The sequence below is a fragment of the Gloeophyllum trabeum genome (genome assembly GCF_000344685.1).
Source record: "Gloeophyllum trabeum ATCC 11539 unplaced genomic scaffold GLOTRscaffold_00001, whole genome shotgun sequence".
NCBI lineage: Eukaryota > Fungi > Basidiomycota > Agaricomycetes > Gloeophyllales > Gloeophyllaceae > Gloeophyllum > Gloeophyllum trabeum.
Window position 1 is genome coordinate 425,164 of NW_006920410.1, and position 24,678 is coordinate 449,841.

General features: G+C 54.6%; 8 protein-coding genes across 8 annotated transcripts; 3 read left to right on the forward strand and 5 right to left on the reverse strand.

Annotated features, from left to right (window-relative positions):
- Positions 1–3,385: 3,385 nt before the first annotated feature.
- Positions 3,386–9,457, forward strand: GLOTRDRAFT_112842 (uncharacterized protein; the record flags this gene model as incomplete). The annotated part of the gene is made up of 21 exons (XM_007862367.1): positions 3,386–3,665; positions 3,720–4,543; positions 4,597–4,788; positions 4,842–5,021; positions 5,074–5,409; positions 5,468–5,575; positions 5,635–5,763; positions 5,816–5,960; positions 6,011–6,216; positions 6,267–6,344; positions 6,396–6,554; positions 6,603–7,279; positions 7,329–7,833; positions 7,886–7,995; positions 8,046–8,251; positions 8,305–8,516; positions 8,577–8,711; positions 8,761–8,805; positions 8,869–8,990; positions 9,051–9,115; positions 9,177–9,457. The coding sequence occupies 21 exons, from the start codon at positions 3,386–3,388 to the stop codon at positions 9,263–9,265; spliced, it is 4,803 nt and encodes a 1,600-aa protein (XP_007860558.1). The 3' UTR covers positions 9,266–9,457.
- On the reverse strand, positions 9,418–10,924 carry GLOTRDRAFT_67401 (kinase-like protein; the record flags this gene model as incomplete). Its single annotated transcript, XM_007862368.1, has 4 exons — positions 10,911–10,924; positions 10,205–10,861; positions 9,821–10,133; positions 9,418–9,765 (listed from the first exon to the last, which is right to left on the reverse strand). The coding sequence occupies exons 2-4, from the start codon at positions 10,558–10,560 to the stop codon at positions 9,418–9,420; spliced, it is 1,017 nt and encodes a 338-aa protein (XP_007860559.1). The 5' UTR covers positions 10,561–10,861; positions 10,911–10,924.
- A 226-nt stretch (positions 10,925–11,150) lies between these two features.
- GLOTRDRAFT_123831 (ankyrin) lies at positions 11,151–12,019 on the forward strand (the record flags this gene model as incomplete). The annotated part of the gene is made up of 7 exons (XM_007862369.1): positions 11,151–11,184; positions 11,242–11,335; positions 11,386–11,399; positions 11,470–11,482; positions 11,551–11,727; positions 11,790–11,911; positions 11,967–12,019. 7 exons carry the CDS (start codon positions 11,151–11,153, stop codon positions 12,017–12,019), a joined length of 507 nt encoding a protein of 168 aa, XP_007860560.1.
- A 219-nt stretch (positions 12,020–12,238) lies between these two features.
- Positions 12,239–14,258, reverse strand: GLOTRDRAFT_31940 (histidyl-tRNA synthetase; the record flags this gene model as incomplete). The annotated part of the gene is made up of 6 exons (XM_007862093.1): positions 12,239–13,000; positions 13,051–13,272; positions 13,323–13,421; positions 13,469–13,576; positions 13,627–13,983; positions 14,034–14,258. 6 exons carry the CDS (start codon positions 14,256–14,258, stop codon positions 12,239–12,241), a joined length of 1,773 nt encoding a protein of 590 aa, XP_007860284.1.
- Positions 14,259–14,628: 370 nt separating this feature from the next.
- GLOTRDRAFT_134831 (uncharacterized protein) lies at positions 14,629–15,556 on the forward strand (the record flags this gene model as incomplete). The annotated part of the gene is made up of 3 exons (XM_007862370.1): positions 14,629–14,651; positions 14,706–14,928; positions 14,987–15,556. 3 exons carry the CDS (start codon positions 14,629–14,631, stop codon positions 15,338–15,340), a joined length of 600 nt encoding a protein of 199 aa, XP_007860561.1. The 3' UTR covers positions 15,341–15,556.
- GLOTRDRAFT_51932 (uncharacterized protein) lies at positions 15,258–18,172 on the reverse strand. The gene is made up of 4 exons (XM_007862136.1): positions 17,793–18,172; positions 17,121–17,742; positions 17,014–17,071; positions 15,258–16,955 (listed from the first exon to the last, which is right to left on the reverse strand). The coding sequence occupies exons 1-4, from the start codon at positions 18,093–18,095 to the stop codon at positions 15,419–15,421; spliced, it is 2,520 nt and encodes an 839-aa protein (XP_007860327.1). The 5' UTR covers positions 18,096–18,172; the 3' UTR covers positions 15,258–15,418.
- Positions 18,173–19,021: 849 nt separating this feature from the next.
- Positions 19,022–19,304, reverse strand: GLOTRDRAFT_31888 (uncharacterized protein; the record flags this gene model as incomplete). The annotated part of the gene is made up of 2 exons (XM_007862090.1): positions 19,022–19,057; positions 19,113–19,304. 2 exons carry the CDS (start codon positions 19,302–19,304, stop codon positions 19,022–19,024), a joined length of 228 nt encoding a protein of 75 aa, XP_007860281.1.
- A 342-nt stretch (positions 19,305–19,646) lies between these two features.
- Positions 19,647–23,117, reverse strand: GLOTRDRAFT_123836 (uncharacterized protein; the record flags this gene model as incomplete). Its single annotated transcript, XM_007862371.1, has 17 exons — positions 19,647–20,141; positions 20,191–20,322; positions 20,385–20,590; positions 20,662–20,886; positions 20,946–21,054; positions 21,185–21,276; positions 21,332–21,341; positions 21,404–21,496; positions 21,596–21,782; positions 21,842–21,904; positions 21,952–22,154; positions 22,210–22,221; positions 22,281–22,342; positions 22,398–22,739; positions 22,792–22,926; positions 22,996–23,005; positions 23,064–23,117. 17 exons carry the CDS (start codon positions 23,115–23,117, stop codon positions 19,647–19,649), a joined length of 2,430 nt encoding a protein of 809 aa, XP_007860562.1.
- Between the last annotated feature and the right edge of the window lie 1,561 nt (positions 23,118–24,678).

Genomic DNA, 24,678 nt, shown 5'->3' on the forward strand with positions numbered 1-24,678 from the left:
GCACCGAGGATTTGTTATATTAACGCACCCTCGGTATGTTTTCACCCGACATGGCTGCAGTAGGAGATACACACTGAGAAATCTCGCTTCATTACAGAACTTTCCTTGGTATAATTCTAGTCTGTGACATCAAGTGTACGTCGAGACCACCCGCTGCCGTGTGCTGCACAATCATCACACCAGAGGACAATCCACAGGCGCTCCGTCGTAGCAAGCATGTCCTGCTGGATCCCGCTGCCAGGCCCGGAATACCCTATACAGCCACTAACACGCACATCACTCCACGGATTCTATACTCAGGTCAATCCAGGGTGCGAATTCGGGTATCTCTTCCTCGGCCTCGTCCGGAAGCTTAACGCTCTTCAAGTTTCTGCACGGGATGCGACTCTACCACGGCTGAAGCTTGAAGTTCCTTCCATGACTGCGGTCTTGGAAGTAATCCTGGTTATGCATTATGCCTTGCTACCTGAAGAACTCAACTACGCTTGCTGCGGGACCATCAAGTATCGCGGCGTCTGTCACCCATGAGCATGCTATCTCAATCAGGAATCTGTATGGCAGATATTGCGGACTGTCCTCGGAACCCTCGTTCGCTCCCAGTGGCGGCAGTGTCGATCATATCAACGGAAGCACGCGCAAGTCGTCGGTATTCTGGGCGTAGCCGACAAACTTTAGTTTAACTTACGACCAGCGCTGTTCCTGGTGTTCCGTTACGCCTGGGCCCAAAGTTTTGATGCTACTTGCTTTCCAGAGTAAAGTTGGACCGCTAACTTCACTGGCGCATGGCAGCGCGAACGCCGAAGTCGCAGATCCTCGGCGTAGCCATTGTCAGTAGTGGGCTCTGTTCTGACGGCTAGTTACATGGTAGGCTCTCGGCTAAATTGCAGTGGCTGGGGACAGCAGCAGCTCGAGCATATACCCATTTTTTTCCTTCGTCGGCTCAAGTTGCTCAATCTCACGACTCCTGTCAGCCTGCAGCTGCCGTGGTTGCTTCGTTTTCGGTTCACTCGCGTCTCTCACGCATCGCTCCAGGACCCCCGATAATACGGATAGAAGAGGTTGTCCCAGCCCGACAAAAATGGGCTCCGCGCAGCGGAAGGCCATGAAAATCCCGGACATTTTGGACGCTGCCGGAGGCAAAGTCCGGACATTTTCTGGAGGCTGCCAAAGGGGCCGGGGGCCCTGCCAGACATTGAGGAGCCTGACCATGTTGCCCTCCCGGCCCTGACCTCTGCATTCCTCTCCACTGGGGGGGGGGAGGGACCGCGTTGCTTCAACTTTCGAGCCACATTGGGCGGCGTTGGCCGAAGTCACTTTCCGGACAAAGTGTTAAAATTCCGGAGCCCGTGCGCAAAAATCGGACAAGATGGACCCATTTCTTCCGGACATCGAAATCTACGATCCGGAAACCCCTTCTATCCGTATTATCGGGGGTCCTATCGCTCCCTCGTGTGTCGCCACTGTCTCTGCGTTCATCGATAGCGGATTTAGCGGCCACGCTTCGTTGCCGGTCCCTGCAGCCACGTTTGCAAATCTCATAGTGATCTGCTTCGAAGACCTCCGCTGGCAGTCTGAAGTAGCGTTTATGCAAGTCGTGTGGAGGCGCCGTAGCTTCCACGTACGCCCCCTTCTTCTATCGTCCCGGGCGGGAGAGTACAGGATCAAAACTTGCCGGCTACTCGGGGCGGACTGCGCGCTCCTGCTACGTCTCCGTTATCACTCCGCCCACGCTATGGTACGCCCGGTGTGGACACGGGCTGTCTCAGCGATTATCTCGCTTCTCGCACAGATCAACCTGCTCGAAGTAGGCTGCTTGCTTTCGAGTATCATCTCCGTTCATCTTGTTGTAATATAATGGCCACCTTGGCTCCGGCGGTCTCACAAGGTCTAGGTGACTATTACCCCGGAAAACTTCAGCCACCCCTGCTGGGATGTGCGCTACCTAAATCAGGCGAAGTGGATATTCCTACTACTCTTCGAAGTTCGCGAACGTTGAAGTGACGTAGGGCGGGTGATACGCTGGAGGCGGACAGTGGGTGCACTGATCCACGGTTGCTTGGTATGTCGACGCTCTCATGCTAGTCGTCGTCCAGACCGACAGTCCAAGATCTTCGATACCTCTTATGGGCGACAGGTTTGCCCTTCGTCACGATGATGCTGCGCTAACGTCTTCGAGGACGCTTAAAGCTCTATCGGTGAACGTGCCTTGATGACGACCCGCGCTCGTGAATACTGTGATAGTCGTTAACCGTGCGTCTCTGTAAGCACGCGTTCTGATAACATCGTTGTCTTGACGCGAATAAAAGGATATTCATCGAATTCATGGATGGCAAATAAAGGATATTGATGTCAGTAAGTTATAATACATTGGTCCCTGATTGTTTCCAACTTCCTTCCCGCCAACGTTGGCGTCTTGTACCCGTGTCTTCCGTTAGTTGCGCTCTTTCCTCTATAATTCGCCACATTGATAAAGCAAGCCTCGAAGCAACTGACGCCAGCCCTTTAAATTGCTATGGTCGAATTGCCGGGATGTTGTTCATAACATGGGCATTTCCACGAACGCTTTGAATTCTTCGAAGAGGGCCCGGTCTTCCTCAAAAATTACTTCCACCGCCGCGAGCATTGTGCGCGTGTCGCTGTTGTGCTTTAGTGCGTCCAGAAAATCTTTGAACTTGTCTGGAAAGCGTAGCTTGATTTTTGAAACGAAGTTCATACTATGCGGCATCAGGGCCTTGTCTAAGACCTTCGGCGGTAGGGGGGGTGGCGGCATACCCTGGTAATCCGGAGTTGTGGCGTAGGCTGTCGAACTGCAAGGGTACCCCGGGGGCTCGCCTGCATAACTGGCAGCAGATCGAGTGCTTATCCTTGTGGGTGTGATAATTGTAATCAGGTCGGTACCTTGAGAGTTTCTACTGCATTCCATCCGATACCCGTCAGGAAGGAAGATGTTGAAGCCCTGGATTAGCGCAGGTTTGTCCCAGAGTAAGGAGGCCGCTCCTTGGATAAGTTCTCGAGTCGTTATAGTCTCTCTTCTGAAATCTTGCACCATATTCACCAAGTCATCGTATATGTTCGGCTGGTCGGAGAACTGGGTCCTCACAGCATTCAAGTAACTGTACACGTATGCGAAGGCAAGAGTCGTGACCTCCTCTCGATTTGTGGGATATGCAGCAGTCATTGCACCTCCTGGTGCAAGACTAGCGGGATAGAGTGGCATGAGGCGTGCGTGGCTGGAGACAAGAGGTTGATTTCGCGCTTCCTTCTGCCACATTCACCTAAAATAGGTGAAATCACGTGACACGTGACCGGACGCGTCGCGCGTGTTCGCCGCGGCGCTGTTGAACGCGCATCTCGACCATCTTCTCACCGACGCGCCCTCAAGACTATGCCTCCACGGCGTTCAACTCGAGCAACACGATCTTCTGCCGAGCCGGCCCCTGTCGCCGCGACGACTTCGACGAAGCGCAAGCGAAACCCACCGACCGCCGAAGTTCACGAAGAGGAGGAACAAGAGAACGTTATCGCTGCTGCGCCTCAGAAGTCGCGCAAGGAATCTACGAGGTCAAGTAGCAAGACTGGCATGACTGCTCGTAGAAAACCTCTCAAGGAGGTTCCCGAGGTCGACGAAGTAGAGCAGAAAGAACCACCGCCGAAGAAGCATCGCCGTTCACTTTCTCCTGACATGGGCAACGAGGTCAGAGAGCCCTCGCATCATGAAGAAGATGAGGAAGAGGAAGAGGAGGAGAAACCTAGAGGCCGCGGTAGAAAGGCGAGTGCTGCACCGCCTACCAAGTCTGAACCTGCGAAGCGGAGAGCAACAGCCAGGAAAGTTGCGGACGCGGTGGAAGAAGATGATCCTACTCCACCCAAATCTAGGAGGGCGAAGACTACCGCTGGCAAAGCAAAGGCGATTGCACAGCCGAGCGGCTCGTCTGCAAAAGGTCCTACGCGTTCCAGCCGTTCGTCGAGGAAGGTCAAAGTGGAAGAGTCCGAGGAAGTCGACCACTTGGAGGACCAGGGTGCAGATGAAACGCTCACAGACGATGAAGCAAGAGACGCTGAGGAGAACCATAGCTCACAAAGAGGCCGATCTCAAGCAAAGGAGACAAAGTCTAGGAAACGCTCCGATCAGAGGGTTTCAGCTACCACCGCTTCCTCTACAGTTTCCTCTGCAGCCGGAACGTTATCCCGTCTTTCCGACGGGCACGTCAATGAAGAGGATCGTTCTGTAGACGGGGATAATGCTCGTGGCGATCCGTCCACGCCCGAGAAAGACGAGGGCAGCGACGAGGAGCTAGCCGCAGCTCAGTTGTCGGACGAAGAACGGCCCGCGACACCGCCTGCCTCGAAAGAGCAAGAGGAAGAGAAATCGCTCCTAGATGGTCCTGATGTGCCCCTCAAGTCTCAACATGCGCCTTCTTCACATCAAGTTAAGGAGCCAGAGGAACCGCAAGGTCCAAAGGCGCGGCTCGTCATACATAAACTTGTTCTAGTGAATTTCAAGAGTTACGCCGGTCGACAGGAGATTGGTCCATTCCACAAGGTCTGTATCTGCGGCTTCAACTTCGTTCCGCCTCTGACAACCTTTTTGCCTAGTCCTTTTCGGCCATTGTAGGTCCTAATGGCTCGGGAAAGTCAAACACGATCGACGCCTTACTTTTCGTCTTTGGCTGGCGTGCGACGAAGATGCGGCAAGGCAAACTCTCGGAGCTAATTCATAACTCTGCACGGTACCCCGATCTGGACGATTGCAGCGTCGAGGTGCACTTCCGCGAGATCGTTGACCTGGTGTGTGCTGCCTTCTCTGGAGGACGTGATCGCTGCTGCTCACGCTTGGATAGCCTGGTCCAGATGCATATGAAGTCGTGCCGGGATCGAAGTTGGTTGTGTCCCGTACAGCGTACAGGAATAATACTAGCAGGTACACAATCAACGGACAGCAGAGTTCTTTCACGGAGGTCAGAGACCTCCTGAAGGGTCGAGGCATCGATTTGGACCACAAGCGGTTCCTCATTCTACAGGTTTGATATTATATCTGACCTGCATATCCTTCTATACTGAATCGCGGGATAGGGTGAAGTCGAGTCTATCGCACAGATGAAGCCCAAGGCTCCGTCTGAGCATGAAGACGGTCTCTTGGAATACTTGGAGGACATCATAGGAACCTCCAAATACAAGGAGCCGATCGAAGAAGCTATGATAGAAATGGAACGTCTTTCCGAAGAGAGGCAGGAGAAGCTGAACCGACTTCGGATTGTGGAGAAAGAGAAGAGCGCACTGGAAGAAAAGAAGAAGGAAGCCGAGGACTACTTGAGATTACAGAATGAGCACGTTCGAGCTCTCAGCCGCCTGTGGCAACATCATCTGTGGCGATGCTTAGTGAACGAAGGCCAGTACACCAAGCAGATCGTATGTTACAGGGCCCTTTTTCCTGCTTCTCCTATACTGATTGGTGGTCCCGTTATAGGCCAAATTTGAGCAGGAGCTGACAAATTTGCGGGAGCAGAACCAGGACGACGTTACCCACTGCGAACTACTCCAAAAGCACTACGACGAGCGTGAAGCAGCCTACGATGTAAGGTTGACCTCCTTAATGCATTGACTGGCGCTCTGACTATGACGGTGCGTCTGTAGGAGGTCAAAGCTGCCGCCGAAGAGGCCCAGAAGGACCTTGCGGCACACGAGAAACAAGCTGTGGGCTTGGAGGAGAAACGTAAGCATGCCAACAGTAAAGCCAAGAAACTGAAGAAGGCTTTGCAAGACGTGAGCATGCACGTATGATCGCTCGCATCAGTCAGGCTGATGACGTATACAGGATGAGCATACAAGGACTGAAGCATTACGCACCATCGAAGACTCCACGAGAAAGATCGCGAAGGAGAAGAAGAAGCTGGAAGAGTTCGAGGAGTCTTTGGAGCAGGAGGAGGACGTCTTGGAAGAGATCCGTGATAGTCTGAAGGGTGGGATACTCTATTGCTCCTATGTTCACCATCCACTGAAGCTGTCACAGATAAGACGCAGGTGTTCCATGACCAGATCGAGGTTAAACAGAAGGAATTACAACCTTGGATGGCCAAGATCAATACGAAGCAAGCGGAAATCGATGTTGCTACGAGTGAACGGGATGCTCTGGCAAAGAAAGCTGAGGCTGTCAAGGAAGCCTTGGAAGAGGCTCAGACTACGGTAGACAAGCTGCAAGCCGAACACGAGACCAAAGTGGGTATATTATGCAGTTGACGATGCCGGTCTGACTGTGCCTTGTCTAGACTTCCGAGCTGGCCGAGCTACAGGATAATCGCTCTGGCATTCAGTCAGAAATTGATCAAGGACAACGAAGACTTCAGGTACGCCGATTATCTTACAGATGTCGGAAATAGTGCTCAGCCATGCCACAGCAACTTCAATCGAAGATCCAGCAACTACGAGCGACGGCGTCGTCCTCGCGTCAGAAGGTCGACGAAGCGAAGGCGTCGCAAGCCGCAAATACTTCGCAGAACAGGGTGCTAGACAGTCTGACCAAGCTCAAGAATTCAGGGCGTATTGATGGCTTCCACGTTCGTGTTTCCAATTACGTCCTCCACCCTCCGCTGAAAATTTGTTAGGGTCGTCTCGGAGCCCTAGGGACCATCCCTGACAAATACGACGTCGCCGTGTCGACGGCTTGTCCTTCCCTCAATAACCTGGTCGTTGATACCGTAGAGCAAGGTCAAGCATGCATCGAGTACTTGCGCAAGCAGAACGTTGGACGCGCATCGTTCATCGTGCTCGAGAAGCTTTCGTCTCAAGGCTTGGGCAAAATCGCTACCCCTGATAACGTACCCCGGCTGTTCGATTTGATCAAGCCGAAGGACCCTCGGTTCGCCCCTGCTTTTTACAAGGCAGTCGGGAACACGTTAGTCGCTGAGACTCTGGAACATGCGAATCGTATTGCTTTCGGAGGATCGCGCAGGTGGAGGGTTGTTACGCTGGCTGGTCAACTTATCGAAGCTTCCGGGGCTATGTCAGGAGGCGGGACGCATGTTGCCAAGGGTATCATGAGCTCAAAGCTGGCCGCCGATACTGTCTCTCCTGATGTTCTCAGACGATACGAGGAGGAGAGTAACCAGGCTGCTGAGCAACTCGAAGAAGCTTTGCAAGAGTCGCGTAGGCTCGAAGCTGAGATGGATAGTCTAATGAAGTCTGGGCCCCGGATGGACGTGGCTATCGAGAAGCTGAACCTAGATATACAGACTGCTTCCAAGCGGATAGTCGAGGCTCAGAAGCGTGTTCGTGAGCTGAAGTTAGTACTGTTCCTTAGTAAGTAAGCGTGGACTAACAACAGTCTCTAGGTCGCAGAGTAAACCCGATGCTGGTGATCTGGCACGCATCTCCGCCTTGGATGAAAGCATCCACACTGCCACGAGGGATCTCGAGAAGCTGCAGAAGAAATCTGGCGCGATAGAGCAAGCAATCAAGGACCTAGAGGAGAAAATCCTTGACGTTGGCGGATCCCGACTGCTGACACAGAAGTCCAAGGTTGATGGTATCAAGCTCCACATCCAGATAGCAAGTGACGAGATAACGAAGGCTGAGGTCGCCAAAGCCAAAGCAGAGAAAGATGCTGCCAAACTCGAAGGAGCAATAGAACACAACAGTGTCAGTCTAGAGGAAGCAGAGGCAGAACTTCAAGAACTGGTAGAGCAACTTTCCGAGTGCACCCAGTATGTCGAAGAACTCAGCAGCAAAGTCGACGCCGCCAGGGCTGCGGCAGAGAACTCCAAAGACGACTTGGACAGCTTGAAAGCTGAACTGGATGCTAAGAACGAAGAGATCCGAGGCTTCCGAGAGAAAGAGGTACGACTAGATCTAGCAGATATCTGTGCATCAACCATTAACGTCGATCTAGATGACACTGGAAAATGATCTCGAGCGCTTGAAGAAGGACATGGATGACAACGACAGATACATCGATCACTGGCGGACCGAACATGACAAACTTACACTGGAAGAGATCGAGTATGTCCGGTCTTCCTCTTCCGCGTATAGCTTTTGACCATGTCATATAGTGATGAGGAGGAGGAGGAAGCGGAAGAGGACGGAAGGGAGTCCGCTGAACCCTCCGGAGAGCATGTCAAGGAAGAGCCGGCAGAGCAGAAGGTGACTGGGAAGGGCCGACAGCGTGACAACCCCTATGAATTGCACATCTACACGGAAGCCGAGTTGATGAAGTTCAAGCAGCAGGAGCTCGTCGCTGATGCCGAGTTGCTCGATGGTGCGTCTACACTCTTGTCTACTCAACACGCTCGGCTCAATCGAGTATTGCAGAGAAACTCAAGAATGCCAAGCCTAATCTTGCGGCCCTGAAGGAATACAGGAAGCGGGAGGAGGAGTTCTTGAAGCGGGCGCAGGACTTGGAATCTACGACGAGCCAACGCGATGAGCAAAAGCAGAAGTACGACAGCCTTCGAAAGCAGCGTCTCGACGAGTTCATGGCAGGCTTTACTGCGATATCGTTGAAACTGAAGGAGATGTACCAGGTACAAGTGCCGCATAGCTTCGTGACGGGCGGTGATAACTGAAGTCTGTTCATTCTCTAGATGATCACGCTGGGCGGGAATGCTGAACTGGAGCTTGTCGACAACATGGATCCATTCTCGGAAGGTGTCATATTCAGTGTCATGCCGCCCAAGAAGAGCTGGAAGAACATCTCTCACCTCTCTGGTGGCGAAAAGGTATATTCATTTATACCAAGTATATAACGGCGACTAATTCCAGGTGTAGACGCTCAGTTCCTTGGCGCTTGTATTTGCTCTCCACCACTTCAAGGTAAACCATCACCCCCATTACGCTGTGTGCCGCCCGTACTGACCGGTGGTTACATCGATATAGCCGACGCCTTTGTATTTCATGGACGAGATAGACGCAGCACTCGACTTCCGTAACGTTTCCATCGTCGCAAACTATATCAAGGACCGAACGAAGAATGCCCAATTCATCATCATCTCCCTACGGTACGCAGTTGACCTTAACTTTTATTCTGTGGCTCTCGCTGACCGATGTACTTGTCACAGCAATGACATGTTTGAGCTGAGCCACCGGCTGATCGGGATATACAAGACTGCCAACCAGACCAGGAGTGAGTGCCCTTGGTTCACAGGCTGTCATTGATACAGAGGTGCTGACGCGTCCTGATCCAGGTCTATCAATCGACAACCGTGCATTAACAGCCATCCCCGTGCAGGCCGTTGCGCCTGGTATGGCCTCTGCCTCGTTGGCAGCACACTAATTTGCCAAATCGGTATTTATTCTGCTTATGGGACGTCTGGACTGGGGAGATATAACGCATATGTACCACATCGTTGGATTCGCCGTCTTGAAACATGAAGTGTAATTCTATTCGTACACATCTATCTTGTACATCCCGTTTTCTTCCTTCGCCTAGCAGTGGCTTAGTTGGGCCAAGTGTGGCCGGACGTACGACCGCATCAACTGTCCCAGCGATTGCCCCTCCCACTCGCCCGCGACGGTGGCCGCAATCTTGTCTCTCGCGGAGTCAGCATAACCAGGTGGGAGGAGCACTGTTTCCGCGTGAGCAGCTTTGAACCAGTCATGCTTGAGCGCGTCAGCTGGACTAAGCCGTTTGTCCGGGGGATACTGGAGGAACTTCTCGATCATATCCAGAGGTGTTGTGGAGGGTGTCGGGAGATTCGGGAGTAGGGGAGACAGAGGTACACGCGGGGTTTGCGTGAAGGTTACGCGGGAGGCGTCCGGTAGAGAGGTAAATCCCTGCAACGGAGGCGTTATCAATACGCTCCGACACATGCGGAAAATGGAGCCTCACAGGCCATGTCTCCTCCGTGGGCGTGCCCCTCACGCAGAAGATACTCCACGCTAGCCCGATTTCTCCCCGCGACGCGTCGAAGAGGCTGTCCCTTTTCCATACCGCGTGCGGGTCCGCAAAGCTCCCGCCTTCCGGGAGAACGAAGGGCTTAGCACCGGGGCTATGCGGTTCGGGAGGGAGCTCATTGTCGTCTTCGGAGGTGAGGCGGAGGGCCGTAAAGAATTCAGCGAGGAGGACACCTAGCGACCACGAGTCGACGGCGCGCGCGAGGTAGGAGGTCGTTCCGAAGAGGAGCTCCGGAGCGCGATATGGCCTGTGCAAGGTATGGGTTAGTTGATCTGTGTAGGTAACAAGGGAATAGCAAGGTGGGAAGCGCATGCGTACCCGGTACCCACTTCGAAATACATCCGATCGGGATGCTCAGGCCACAGATCCTGCCTTTTAATCTCTCCATCTCCAGCTTCTTCCTCTGGGTATGCAATACCGAAGTCTATCAGCTTCACACAGCCCTCCTCAGTTAAAAGGACGTTGCTGGGTTTCAAATCCCGGTGTGCAATATGCCGCGAGTGGAGGTACGCTACGCCAGAGAGGATTTGATACGCAAGTGACATTGCGAGTGTAGTAAACCGAGAGTTCGTAGGTCCGCTTGGGGCCTCAGAGTCCATAGCGGACATGAAGGTGTGCGGAGAGAAGGAGGGGGAGGAGAAGAGGTCCGTCAAGTGATACGGAATGTATGGCATCGAGAACTGTATCGTGGAAAGCTTTCTGTCGCTCGAATGCCCCAGGATGTTAATGATCTACGCGAGCAACACGGCATTACCGCTCGCGAACGCGTTTCGAGTGAGGAACTGCACGGACATTGGGATGGAACGTGCGGGTGAGAACGCGGAGTTCTTTAACAATATCGTGTGGGGCATGTGAGAGTTCTCGTCTGGAAGCTGCAGACTTGATGACAACCCAAGTTGGTTGTCCGCGTTCTCCCTTGGCCAGGGCTCTCGAGACGGTCGACACAGGGCCCTCGTGCAGAAGCTCCAGCGTGTCCTGATGACAATCAGCATTAACCGATTGACATGCTTTAAGCAGGGCGTACCTCCTCATATGCTATTTTCTCCATATTGGACGAATGTAGAGGAGACGTGCCGGCGGGAAGCCGATGGTTCCTGGAGGACCTCAATTCACTACGTGCACACTTTCCAGTGCTACGGGGTATTCCCACGCAGTCTCCAAGCTACGATCACCGACTTGATCTAAATCAGCTCCAGTGCTCCTTGAAACCGCCATACTGCTTTCACCCTTTGCTGCACGGAACTCCTTCCACTACTCAACAGAAATGGCCTCAGAGAGTATCGACGGAGCTACCAATAGTGCGTGCTCACTGAAGTGAAACTAATCTGGGAGATTTATAACGGGGGCCTGCTCAGACGAGAGGCTGCTCGCAGCTGCGCGGCTTGACAATGAGGATATGCTCCTTGACGTCTTCGAGAAAGGCGGGTTCGACATAAACTTCCAGGACGGGTGGGTGGTCTCAGGTCGCATTTTTGCTTACTACTTACGATTGATGGCAGTCTCGGTAACACAGGTACGACTCGATATCTCTGCTAGGGATATGAGCGTGATATCCTAATTAAACCACTTTCCACCTCTTCCAGCGCTGCACTACGCGTAAGTATGTATCATCTGTCCCTCCGTGTCACTCCCATTTCTGATTCCCCCTGTCTGTCACTTTACAGCGCATCAAACGGCTCGCTAGACGTCTTGGAGCACATCCTATCTCATGAGGAATGCGACGTCGATCCTATCAACCGACTAGAGAAAGCCACGCCGCTACATCTAGCTGTTCAGATTGAAGATCCAGAGGTGAGGAAGGCCGTGGTGGAGAGCCTCCTGGAAGCTGGCGCCGATGTCACGTATGCTTGACCTTACCCCTCGCTTTCACCAAGCTCCCTCTGACACGGTCCATGATGTGTAGGATTAAGGATAAGAACGGAGACACCGCGGCGGACCTGCTTAAGCCAGAAGACACCGAGATACGCGCCCTGTTCCGCAAAGCACAAGCGCAGAAAAGCGTGTCTCGGGATGATATTGCGTCTGGTACGCCTGTTGCTCTGAAGGAGTTCTATGAATCTCACTGACTCCGTGTTACTAGATGACGAGGGAGAGGAAGGTTCTGGCTCTGGATCTGGGACTGATGAAGAATAGAAGGATATAATGTAGAGTTAATGCTCCGCTGTATTATCACGAAGGGTTAATAGTGCCTGTCTACGCTGATGAACCACGCGTTGGTCTGAGTCTGCAATGTTCACACCGTGGCCTTCAGCTCAGCGGGCTGTAGCTTTCTCCTGAAACCGAAAAACTGTAAAAGCAAAAATAATACATTCAGGCTTGCACATCTACGAATACCCCGCCTAAACCAACAACCTAACTCTCACCCGCCACCCACGCTTTCCAACCGTCCCGACTCTTGAGCCAGTCAATCAACTCCTCCCTCTTCACATGCGTTCCCTTATCCGCACTCTCAATCTTCCGCTTGCCCTGGCCTGGCACCAGCTCCCACCGCTGCTCCTTCACCGTCACCAGTCCTTTCGCCAACTCCTCCCCGCCCAAAATGACCGCAAACGGCACCTCGTCCCTCTCACCCGCCAAAAACTGCGCAGGCAGCTTCGGCTTGGCCTTTGCCAAAAAGTCCGCCTTGATTCCCGCCTCGCGCAGCTCCCTCACGAGCTCGATGCGCTCCTCGAGCAGCCCGTCGCCTGCGCTCATGACGTACACGAGCGTGTCCTTCGTGCGCACGCCGCGCTCGACCCACTTCGGCCAGACGATCGCGAACACGCGGTCGAGCCCGAAGCTCACGCCGATGCACGGCAGCCCGCCCTTCGCCGCCTTCTTCTCGTCGCCCGCCGCGCTCGCGACGAAGGAGCCCACGAGGTTGTCGTACCGCCCGCCCGCGGCGATGGAGCCCACGCCTACCTGCGACTCGTCGATCTCCTCCTCCTCTTCGAGGGAGCCGTCGGTAGACTTGGGCGACGCCTTCTTCTTCGGCTTTTCGGGTGCGGGCGTGGAGGTGCCCGCAAGCGCGTCGGCGGATTTGAAGGCTGGGGGTGCTGAGGCTTCGACGACGGCTTCATAGATGAGACCGGTGTAGTAGTCCAGTCCGCGGGCTAGCGACATGTCAAAGGATACCTACAAGACTTGAGCACTCAGCTAGTGCAGTTATCGAACCGTGCACTTACCTTCTCTAGACATCTATATGCTCGTAATAACGTGAACAATATTGTCATCTCCTCAGCACCTTGCTTTGCGCTCTTATTTGCCATGAGTACTTCATCCGCTTTGAGCTGCTCCAGCAGTGCGGGCCCGCCTTTTAGCTTGACGTATTCGCCAATTTTGTCTGCAATGTCTTCTGGCAGACCCTTCTCCACTGTCATTTCCTTCTTGACCTCGGCCCAAGGCAGCTAGTTATGATGTGTTAGGTAGCCAACAGTGTCAGGTCGACGAGACATACCTTATCGAGTTTGTCTACAGCAGAGGAGATCGTTCGGATCTTTTCTGGCGGGACGCCGCAAACTTCGAAGATACCGTCCAGGATTTTTCGGTGGTTCATCTACTTTGAGTCAGTAAGGCTACATATGTAAGTCAACGTCCACTCACCTTGATCAGGAAATCCCCGACATCCAACCTCGAGCAGACAGTGGCCACTAACGATATGATCTCTGCGTCTGGAATCATCGGGTCCCAGACGCCGGAAATATCGAAGTCCTGTGTTGTGTTAGGGAACATATCAAGGAACCTGTAGTTGTGACGCGCACAGCTTGTGAGAACTCCCGCATTCGGCCCTTGCTCATCACTGGGTTATCTCTGCGGTACACCTTCCCCACTTGCCAGATTTTACTCTGTCCAGTGCTGCTGGCCGCATTGCCCTGCATTGCTAGCCATCGTGCTAATGGCACAGTATGGTCGTAGCGTAGCGCTAGTTGCTCTCCACCTTGGTCCATCAAGTCAAAGATGAGCTTTGAGTCTTCGCCGTATTTGTCTGTGAGGATGTCTTTCCGCTCGAAGACAGGCGTGTCCAGTTGTGAGCCACCATAAAGGGAGAAGACGGCCTTCACGGTGCGCTCAATGTGCTCCTTGCAGTGCATCTCGGCTGGTCCATAGTCTCGGGTTCCCTACTGTCCAGCATTATGACGGAAGGCTGAATCTAGAGGTGACTGCGCACCTTGGCAGTCTTCAGTAGCAGCCGCTCTTTCTTCTTCCCCTCCTTGCTTCCTCCCGCGCCTTTGCTCAACGCCAGCGTCTTCTTCAGCTCGCCCAGTTTCTTCTTCGCTTCCTCCAAAGCACTCGTCTCCGCGTTCTTTGTCCGGAGCTCATTGACGAGAGCTGTCTGCTTCGAGATCTCCTCCTCGAGGTTCAGCAACGACGCCTGAGCGGACTCGATATTCATTGTCGCCATGGCGCGGCGGGGCTGGAGGGTGCGCAATCGATAAGTGAGGATAGGACGGAGAGTTGGACGGGCCAGGAAATACATTCAGAAATGTTATTTTTGCGCGTGACTCGATGAGATTATCGAAGTTGTGGCGTCACAGGATAAGATAAGATTTTGCATGCAATGTAACCCTACCCCTACTGTATGTAGCTCTGCTTGTCGTCGATCGCATCACGACTCACCACGTCCGCCTGGTATTTCCTCTGCGAATATGTTTATGTATTTGGGCAGATATTCACTTATTCTCCTCCTTGCTACACAGTTTCTTTATGTCTCAGGAAACACCGAAATCGTCAATCTCCATGCTGCTATTGTGGAAGACGCATATATGCCTTCGTCGATAGAGGGCTGGTGGGTGGATCAGCAACGTGTCTCTTTATAATAGCTGATTTTTTGTGCCTATAGGCTGCATCTTACTCCTGAAAAGAATGAGGCGATCTTGGAAGTTAGGCCTATGACATTGCAAGCTCTACCAGACACTGAACCGCAAGAACGGCTGGATCTCGCAGACACGTCATTCCAAGCGGCTTCGTTGGCCCCGGGAGAGATTTGGGTACTCCTGGACCTCGACCAAGAACGATGGAAAAGCTACACAAAATTTACGCTCCGGATCTCCTGGCCGGCATCGGTGCGTACCCTGCGGTGACCGTGCACATAATTCGCATTGACGCTACTTTCACTCTCAGCACCCAACCGACTTCAGAATAACCATCGACTCTCCTGGGTCCAGCTCCTCCTACCCTAATCCCGACACAACCGTCCGGAGACTCCCCTCCACCCGTATCAAGTTCGCGAAAATAACCCTTGTGCATACGGGTGTGCCAACTCCTCCCCGAACCAACCAGTCCTTAGAACCGGTTCCATTTATTATCATGCTCGAACCGCTACAGCTTGGAATCATCCCAGCATCGGTGACGCCCATCCTATTGGGACTCATCCCATTAATCTGCGTTGCTAGCCTCCTCGCTGGCAGAGCCTACAAATACATGGACACACTGGCACGCGATATCGCCGAAGACGTCAAAGCCAAAGACGAATAGCTCCAGCGCCTTCCTTCATCCCATCCGCCCACTCATAGCATACGCATAAATAAACATATTTTACTATCACAAAACACCTTAAGCAACCGCCTCCATCTCACTTAGCGCCGTCGCCCCAAGCCACGCAAGCACGATCTCCACCCGCGGGCCGTGCATCGGTATATTGATACTAACGCCTTTCTTCCCCCCCTTCGCCTGCTCCCTCCGTTTCTCCTCCGCGCGCTCCCGTTGACGCTTCACCACCGGCGCCAGCAGCACCCGCGCGCACATCAGGTTTTCCACCAGCATCGGGTCAGGCGCTGGCGACGTGACGGGTGACGAGGTCGGCGAGGATGAGGACGACCCGACGAAGGTGGACGTTGTGGACCCACACGCGGACGAGATGCTCGAGCTGGACGCAGACGGGCCGATCGTGTCCGTCTCGGACGCGTCCCTCTCGTCCTCGGGCGTGCTCTCTCGCTCGGGCAAGGGCGGAGGAGGCGCTTCAATGGTCAAAACCTTACTCTTCCCACCCCTGCCATCCTTCCTGCGGGTACCCACCACGCCCACTCTCCACCCCCTCGCCAGCCTCTCCAATATCTCCACAAACTCGGCATGCGCCATACTCCTCGGCGGCAAAAACACGGGGTATCCCTCCAGCCCATCCACCAAAGCAGCCGTTCGCGCAAACGCATGCACCAGCCCCACAAAATCGCCCATCATCATCTGGCAGAGCAAGATACTAAAATGGCTCTCGACGATCAACGGGTGGTAAGTCGTGAACATCGCCGGCGCGTCCTGCGTCGGCAGAGGCGGGGCCGCCGAGTGGTTGCCCGGCCGCAACGACTCCATCAGCAGGAACGCGTACTCGGTGCGCGCAGCTAGGTCACCCTCGGTGAAGAACGCGTCGCACCCGCCCTCCAGCGTGTCGAAGTGCGCGAGGAACTTCTCGTGGTCGCGGATGCTCTTCCTGAGCAGCAAGACCACCTGCTCGCGGAACGCGTCTGTCCCGAGAACCCCGCGATACGCGCGGCACTTGGCTCCGTCCGTTCGCCCCAGGGGTCCGTCGGGATTCCCGATCTCCACGCCGCCGTACCGCCCATTCTCGATGTAGCACAATCGCAGCTCCGCACCGTCGGTTGTGGGGTCTTTGCGAATCCCTTCCAGCTTCAGGATGGCTTCTTCAATTAGAAAGACTGCATGCTGGAGATGCGCCGCAGCGCGCAGGAAGAAGCACTGTGGCTCGATGGGCTCGGGAGCGTCGGGCAGAACGGAAGGGTGCAGTAACAGCTGCTCGCCGTCTGGGCCTTCAATTGCAGCCCCTGGTGGCCCAACGTCGCCGGTGCCATTCTCAGTCGCCTGATCATTGGCCTTCCTCCCGGGCCCCTTCCCTTTTTTCTTCTTCTTCCCATTCTTAGCCCGAGGCTCAGGCTGGTTGATATTATTCATATGTGCCATCCGCGCTTTCCGCTGCGCCCTAGCTTCTTTAATCGCATGCGTGAAGTCTTTGGTAGCTAGCGTGTATTCATCGCGGAAACAATGTACGATGCCACGAGTACGATAAAACTCGAGTCGATGTGGATGAGCGGCTATGAGCTCGTCCAAGACCTGAGTCGTGGTGGACTCGGCGAGTTGACTGGTGCCACTGTGGTAATTAGCCTCTGTTGCTGATTACAACACGATTGCGGACCAACCGGGAGGGGATCTTCTCATGGAAAAAATGCACGTATCGCGCGTCCACGTCGTTAGGATCTGCAACGGCGTCTCGCAAGCGCTCGGCGGAAAGAACAGGGGCACGCACCGACTTTCAAGACGCGCTCGGCGATGTCATCAAATACGCTCCCGCCCTGCATGACCATCACGCTCGACGCGATCTCGTCCGCTTTATACGCCGCCGCAAGCTTCTGCACCGCGAGGGCGCGGAGCCGGTGCACACGCATCGCGCTCATGGCGACGCTCCGCCCGCCGCCGGTGTCGCCGAGCGGGTTCAGGCCCAGAGCCTGCGCGGTCGCCCAGGGGCTGCTGCCGATACGGCTTGCGTCGCGCATGGACACCAGCGCGGCAGCGCTCAGCCCGGAGCTCGCGCGGACGCTCAATTCGGAGGCCTCGTCGATGAGCCGCCGGATAGAGGCGACGGAGCGGAAGACGCCTGGATCGATAGGAGGTGGGGTGGCCTTTCCCGGTTTAGGTGTTGGTAATGGTGGAGGGGGAGGAAGGTGCGCGAAGGTGTCGTAAGGGGAGTCGGGGGGTGAGTAGTCGCCTAGGCTAGCGAAGCCCCGGTCGCGTCGGCGCGAATGAGGAGTGTGCGAGGGGGATTGGGGGATAGGCGGGACGCGGGGTTCTGAGGCGGTCAAGGTGGCTGGGTCCATGTTCAGGACAAGCAGGCTCTCGAGGAGCTCTACCGGAAGTTGCAGCCATGGACCCTTCCATACGTTCTAGCACAGGAAAAGCAGTACAAAATATGGAGACATACGTGATACGAGCTGATGTAACGCCAATGCTTGTTCCTGCTGATGCAGAGAACTGGTGGCCGAGTATCCTGTACCTCCTCCACCTTAACCTTCCCGTTCTCCTTCGCCTTGGCCTTCTTGGCCTTCTTCTTCTTCTTTTTCTTCGGACTTGCCGGCGTCTCAGCAAGCGTCTCTGCTGTATTCAAAGCCACAGATTTATCATGCGTCTGTGGGTAACAGGGAATGGGCGAAATTCTTGTTATATTCCCCCGGGCCTCGTATAGGCCTTGCGCGGGCTCCGTAACCGTTTCAACTAGGACGGGCATATTGGGCGGCCAGCATAGATAATTGAAAGGTCGAAAGCAGTGATAATGGGCCGCGACAATAAACAGATAGATTGCAGCTGTCCGTCGAAACTGGCAAGAACCTATCAAGCTGTAATTTGCTATCCTAGATCCTAGTTTCCCACACTGTCGTCAATGCAACCGTGGGAAGCCCTGCAGCCACAAATACCGCGAACGTGTTTGTGGCTCGCCATCAGGATACAGGGCAGTGTCTGCTTACATTCGTGACCCTCTGAAATTATCGATACATCCCTTTGACCAGGCGAGTCTCGTTACAGTCGTGTCCTAGGAATCATCGTTGTGTCGCTTTACAGTCCTTGCTCTCTTCCGCGGCGGTGTTGCAACGTCTGCATCTGAGTTGTCTGTTTTATCCCCGCTCTGCGATCCTTCGTTTTTCTGGGACCCTGTATCCAGTGGTTCCTGTGCTACGGGACTTGCAGGGCAAGCTCCTTTGCTCGAGTCTGGATTACTTCGCTTCGTGCCGCGGTTTTTGGCACACGGGGCTTCTTGACTTTCTCCAACGCTATCCCCCGACCCTTCGTCGTCAGAGGAGTGTTCTGGCTCATGCACAACCCCTCTGGCCTCTATCTTTCGGTTTTCATCCTCGTCCATGGCTTTCACGGGATCCTACGGAGACCCATGTTAGCGAGCCCAGCATCTACCTGACAACCTTGAGGCCTACGTGTCCCCAATTCTTCAAGCTGACCGAAAACAATCAGGTAAGTAACACGAACTCTTTAATGCACTAGCAAACGCATACCTGATGGTGCTCTTGGCATTCTCAAGCTCATTCCTCGTCTTCGTCTCTTTCAAGTGATCTTCCTGCGCCAAGTGGCGTGCGATGTACCTAAACCCAACCACCATCCGTCAATGAACAACTTCGACAATCACTACTACTGAACGAGGGCTTACCCCGTCACTTTTCTCATGTGGCCTATATCCTCCTATAATTCACTCTGGTCAATCGTGGTACATCATGCCAACTACATCAAAACTTACATCCTCGTACCCTTCCGGATCCTTGTCCGGATTCCTCTTCAAAATGTCCGCAATCTTCCGCCCACTCTCCAAACCTACCCCGGTACCCGCATTCTTAGCTTTATCCCCTTCTACCCACTGCTCCAGCTCCTCCGCGTCCATATTCACCCCGTCATTAAACTGCTCGATAACTTCCGCTTTAGGTTTCACCATCGTGGATGCTGTGTGAATGGAAGGATGCTCTGAGAAAGAGGTGCCTCGGGCTAGGTGTAAATGACCTTGACAGGGATATATGTCGGGAGGCGAATAAGCGGCTGACAGCCATGCAAGCCGCTGAGACACGTCGGCAGATGCGTATGATGTCCGCCCGTCAGTCAGAATTGCTAGCATGTGACAACGTCCTCATGATTCTGCAATGAACGCCTACCAAAGTAACACCTGGTAACCATGTCTCCCTGCGAATTCCGCACGATCCATAGTTCAAAGTCGTTAGAGAGTATAAGCGCGATGGCTAATATATACCAATGAAATATGTACACCACCAATGAACCCAACTCAAATCTGCTCAATCCCCAACTGCTCCACGAAACTCTGCCACGTCGAATCCAGCACCAACGGCTGCTCCTCCGGTACATCCGGAACCGGCGGCGCGACGGGCACCCCTCCCGCTCCCGCCCCCTCCACCCCATTCCCAAACTGCGCCCACTCAAACCCACCGCCAAAGTCCCACACCGGTAGCGGCGGCGGCTGCACGCTCACGGGCGGGAAGTCAAACATACTCTGCGGCGGCCTGACCTCCTCCGCGGCGCCCTCGAACGCCATCATGTCGCGCATGATCGTCGGGTGCGTGTTCCCCGGGAGGCTCTCGAGGAACTGGAACTGGCTTGGGGTAGGGGAGGGCTGCGGCTGCGCGGGCGGGGACTCGGGGTCCGCCGTGAGTGTCGTCTTCCCGCCCAGCCGGTCAAGCTCCGAGCACGGGAGGACCGCGTCGGCGCCCTGCAGGTTGTCCAGTGTGCTGTGCGCGAGGCGGTGGAGCCGCTGGACCACGTCCTTCAAGCGTTGTGAGCATAAGACAAAACTAACATAAGCGCATACGTACCAGACTGTGAGCAGCCGCCCTGCTAGTCTCCGCCGCTCTAGTGAAGAATGAGTGGGCTGCATCCAGCATCTCCATCGCGCTCCTCGTAATCTTCGACACCCTCGACCTCGTAATGAACAAACACATCACAATCTACCCCAACCGTATCAGCATTCCCCCACCCGCCCTCACAAGCTCAAGACAAAGCAACTTACCGACGCCGTGAGCATATGCGACCACCCGAGGCTGAGGCGGTCGATGGGGTACGCAAACTCCTCGAACAGCTCGTCGAAGTACTTGATCAGCCGGTATGCGGAGCGGTACGCCGCGATCGCGGACAGGCCGTACTTGTGCTTGAGCGGCTCGTCCGGGCTGTCTTGCAGCGCCTGCGCGAAGTACCCGCGGTGCAGGTGCAGCAGCGCTGACCCACCCCATTACGTCAGTTCATATCCTCCAATCATTCCCGGTGCAAGCCAGGAAAACGGCACTAACTGTTCTCCCGGTAGGACAGCACCATCCACCGCTGCATATGCACGTACATCGGCGTCGCGCGGTCGATCTGCACGCACACGGGGCGCAGCCGCTCGGGCACGTAGAACTCCCTCACCTTCCTGTCCAGGTCCAGGATCGCGGCGTACGGCGGCGTCTTGGCCGCGAACGCGGCGGGCATCACGACCGTGCGCATCATCAGCGAGTAGTGCACGACCCACTGGTGGACTGGTGTATACATACGTGCGTGAGCATGAGAAGGGTAGGGAGGGACGAAGGGGGCGTACACCCGACTTGTCTGTTCCCGCTCGCGTCGAGCGTCTCCTCCTCGTCCGGGGGTAGGTCGCACTCGAGGTAGCTCATGTCCATCGCGGGCGGGCGGCCGAAGCTGAAGCTCTGTTCATCCGTAGCCGTCCATAGTGCATTCAGTTGTATTATAGTATCGATCCGCCCGGGGGTTGTTCGTTGTTCGATCAGCGCAGAGGACAAAGTAAGCATCCACACGCGCAGATGACTCCCCACGCACCAACCAAGCATCCGCCACGAACAGCTGCCAGAACAGGCTACTTCGCTTCCGCGCCGTCTGCTCGTCCAGCTTCCACCTACTGCTCTTCAAATCTATGTCTCTTCAGTACCCCACCCTCATCACAACTGCGAACACCATATCACTCACGCAAGCCGATCTACACGCCCGGGGGGTTAGGGGGAAAGGAAGGAAAGGAGAGAGGACAGGGGGGGAACGCACGCTCTGCCCGAACTTGAACGCGTTGCTGATATCGATCCATGGCATACTTGTCCCCTCGAAGTCACGCAGCTCCGTGTACTGCGCCTGGTACGCCTGTCCGTACTCTGAATCAGCACCCATTCCCTTAAGCCCCATCCCTTACCCCCCATTCACTCCGCACACCAACCTAGCAAAGAAAACGAAGACACTCACGAACGCGCGCACCCACATCACCGTCGTCTCCCTGAGCGGCGGCATCAAATTGAGCGCGACGCGCGAGAGGATGTAAAAGTCGTCCGACGCGGACGCGTACGGCGCGCGCGCGGGGTCCGCGTACGTCGCGTGCGCGAGCAGGATGAAGAGCAGCGCGACGGCGTCGGGCGCGTCGAGGGTCGGGAGGCTGGTAGGCGGGTTAATAGGGGATAGGAGGAGAGGGAGGGAGGGCCGAGGGCGACGCACCCCGCGCGGTAGACGCTGCTCAGGATCTCGTCGAACACCTCTTCCCTCGGGAGTGGACAATACCTATTCTCGTCAGCGCTTTCCCCCCACACACGAAACCAAACACTTACATATACCGCCCGTGCTCCAGGAAGATCTCACACAGCCGGCACGCCTCGCTGAGCGGCGGGAGCGCCTGGAGCAGCTCGCGCCGCACGGGCTCCTCGCACGCGATCGAGCGGCGGTAGCACTGCGGCGCGGACGTAGACGCGTCAAGCAGCGCTTTCGAGAGGGCGGGGAACTCGGTGTTGAAGTACGGGCGGCGGACATTGGCCTGAGGGTGAGTGTTTGGGGTTACGAGTGGGAAGGGGGAAGCGGGGTGGGCTTACGTGGATGAGGAACTGGCGAGCGAGACGGGCGTGTTGGAGGAAGTGGGGAGGAAGGGGATAAAAAGGCGCACCTCTGACCGCGCGGTTTTCCCGAAGAACTTTGTCTCTCCCCTCGGCCCAATCGTCAACGAGCCTGACCCGCCAATGAGCCCTGCGCTCCAGTGGCACCCTGCATCGCCAACACTCACCGAACGCATCAATAAAGCTCTCCTCCTCCTCCTCCGTCAATCCCTCCTGCCCACACAGGCTGGACGTGCTGGGCGGCGAGCCCGCATCGAGACCCGTGAGCGGGGACGAGCCCGCGGAGCTGTCCGTGCTCCTGTGCGGCGAACGCGACGTCTCTTTCTCTTTCTCCTTGGCTAGGCGGAGTTCTTGCTCGACTTCGAGCAGGCGCACGCGCAGCCGGTCGATCTCGTCGTGAAGCTCTTCGGTATTGGCGAGAACGAGGCTGGGGCGTGTAGGTGTCAAATCTGTGTTCGTCAGAGGAGAGGGGAGTATGTACCGGTTGTTCTTGTCGACCACGAGGGATCCTACGTACCAGATACGTGAGCATTAGTACGAGCCCTATAGGAAGTGCCCTACCGTCCGGACAGATGGCCGAGCACCCCCTCTTGATACACGCCTCGCAAGGGATCTGCAGTTCTGTCAATCCACGCATCCTTCCAACCTCCACGGCCATCAGGCCAACGCACTTTACGGTCACAGCGTATCTTGAGCCTGGACAACGAGTGAGTGAAGTCAGCGAAGGGCACAAGGGACGTGAAAGGACGGGGAAGAGTCACGCACCGACGACATTCTGCGCACGAGACAGGGACACGCCCTGGACGGCGGCGGAGGCCCTTCTCTCTATGTACCCTGCCCGACGGCTCGAGGATGAACTGCGCGCCACCGACGTCGTGCTCTCTCATGTCCATCCGGTCTTCTAGTTCTACTAGTTGTCAGAATATAAGCTTGTTGTCCTGTTTATGGGCTGTGTGGGATGTGCAGGGTGGCGAGGGGCGAGTCTAGCGGGATGCGCTACGAGGGCCACCTAATTCGGGGGGCGCCCAGGTAAGCAATTCGATAAGCGCCGACGGCTGTCGGCAGCTTAGCCCTCCTTTGTGTATTAGTTGAGCTTTCTTCAAATTGCATAAAAATTACTGTATCATAGCTTGTTGAGATCAACGCCTCGAGTTTATATGTTCAAAAATCAGCTTGTTGTTAATCGGGCTGGGTGAGCTTCGGGATCCAGGAGGTCCAGTGGCATTTTTCTGGGCAGACAGGAGACACTGCGGGAGTTGCACCATTTATAAGGTGGGAAAATATTGGGCGACAGGCTTATATTTACAGACATATCTCTGAAGTGTCAAAACATAAGCTGTCTTCCAGCCTCAAAGTGGTGTGTATACATAAGTCCTTCTATGGCACCAGCTGCCAAAGCTCACTAGTATCTTATATTCTCCAATTTCTTGATGTACTGACAAAATAATATGGCATGTAGGCGGTGTTACAATGCACACGGTCAGCTTGTCTCACCAGTCCCTCCAGTGTTCATCTCTGACACCAGTTGCTGCCACTGTTCTACTATGATCTCCACTGGTGCGGCTGGTGAGTAGCAGATAACATCATGACTTGTGAATGGGGTTGATTGCTGTCTTGTTCGGTGTGTACCTCAGATTTTGATTCACTCATCTGGCACATGTATGCCTGCTTAAAGACCAATCCAGGAGTATTCAGGCTGTCAATTAGGGAGCAGATATCCTACCACCCTGGTACCTGGCACACATAATCTACAGTATGGTACAAACATGTCTAAAATTTGCTGGACCCATGTGTCTAGCTGGGACTGAAGGGGAAGCTTGCTACTCCTCCTAGGGATTGATTTTCTTGTACATGCTCTTTAAAATCAAATACAGTGTCTAAATGTATGATAGGTATGTTGAATCCGTGTATATATGTCCCTCTTTTAGTTCCAATACTCAGAAATGTGTTCTGTTACTGTGTTACGAATTGGCAGCCCTTGAGCTCTGGCCGCCTGGATTGGTACATGCTTGCTACCCCTCCTGTAGACAGCACCCCTGCACTGAATTTCATTGTTCTTTCAATTCCATGCTTTGCCTCTATATCACAAACCCCTATATACAGATTCAAAGCACCATCCGAGCCCGAATGCGGCTGCTACAGATTTTTCTTTACCAAAGGCCATTTGGTATGCGAAAAGTCACGCCATGCCTTATGTTGGGAAAACAGCTGTAAGTGTTTAGCATAGAACATAATTGAATATTTTGTGAAATGCTGCAATAAGTGACTGAATAGAATGTAATTTGAATTTAGACATGACACAAATATACTGGCTGTGCTGGGCTGGCCACAAATTGACCATGTCAGCTGGGCTTGACCAGTCAGAACCAGACCACCTGGTCATGACTGCATCATCCAGCCTTTTCTCTGCATGACCAGGCTAGTTTTGGTGCGACTTCAGGTCTGGAT

What these genes read in the sequence shown, in the direction of transcription:
- GLOTRDRAFT_51932 (XM_007862136.1), bottom strand. Translation starts at nt 18,095, where the DNA reads ATGCCCGTCCTAGTTGAAACGGTTACGGAGCCCGCGCAAGGCCTATAC. An exon ending in GTTACATCAGCTCGTATCAC is followed by an intron (nt 17,743 to 17,792) that starts GTATGTCTCCAT and finishes AACGTATGGAAG; the next exon opens with GGTCCATGGCTGCAACTTCC. An exon ending in CATGAGAAGATCCCCTCCCG is followed by an intron (nt 16,956 to 17,013) that starts GTTGGTCCGCAA and finishes CAGTGGCACCAG; the next exon opens with TCAACTCGCCGAGTCCACCA.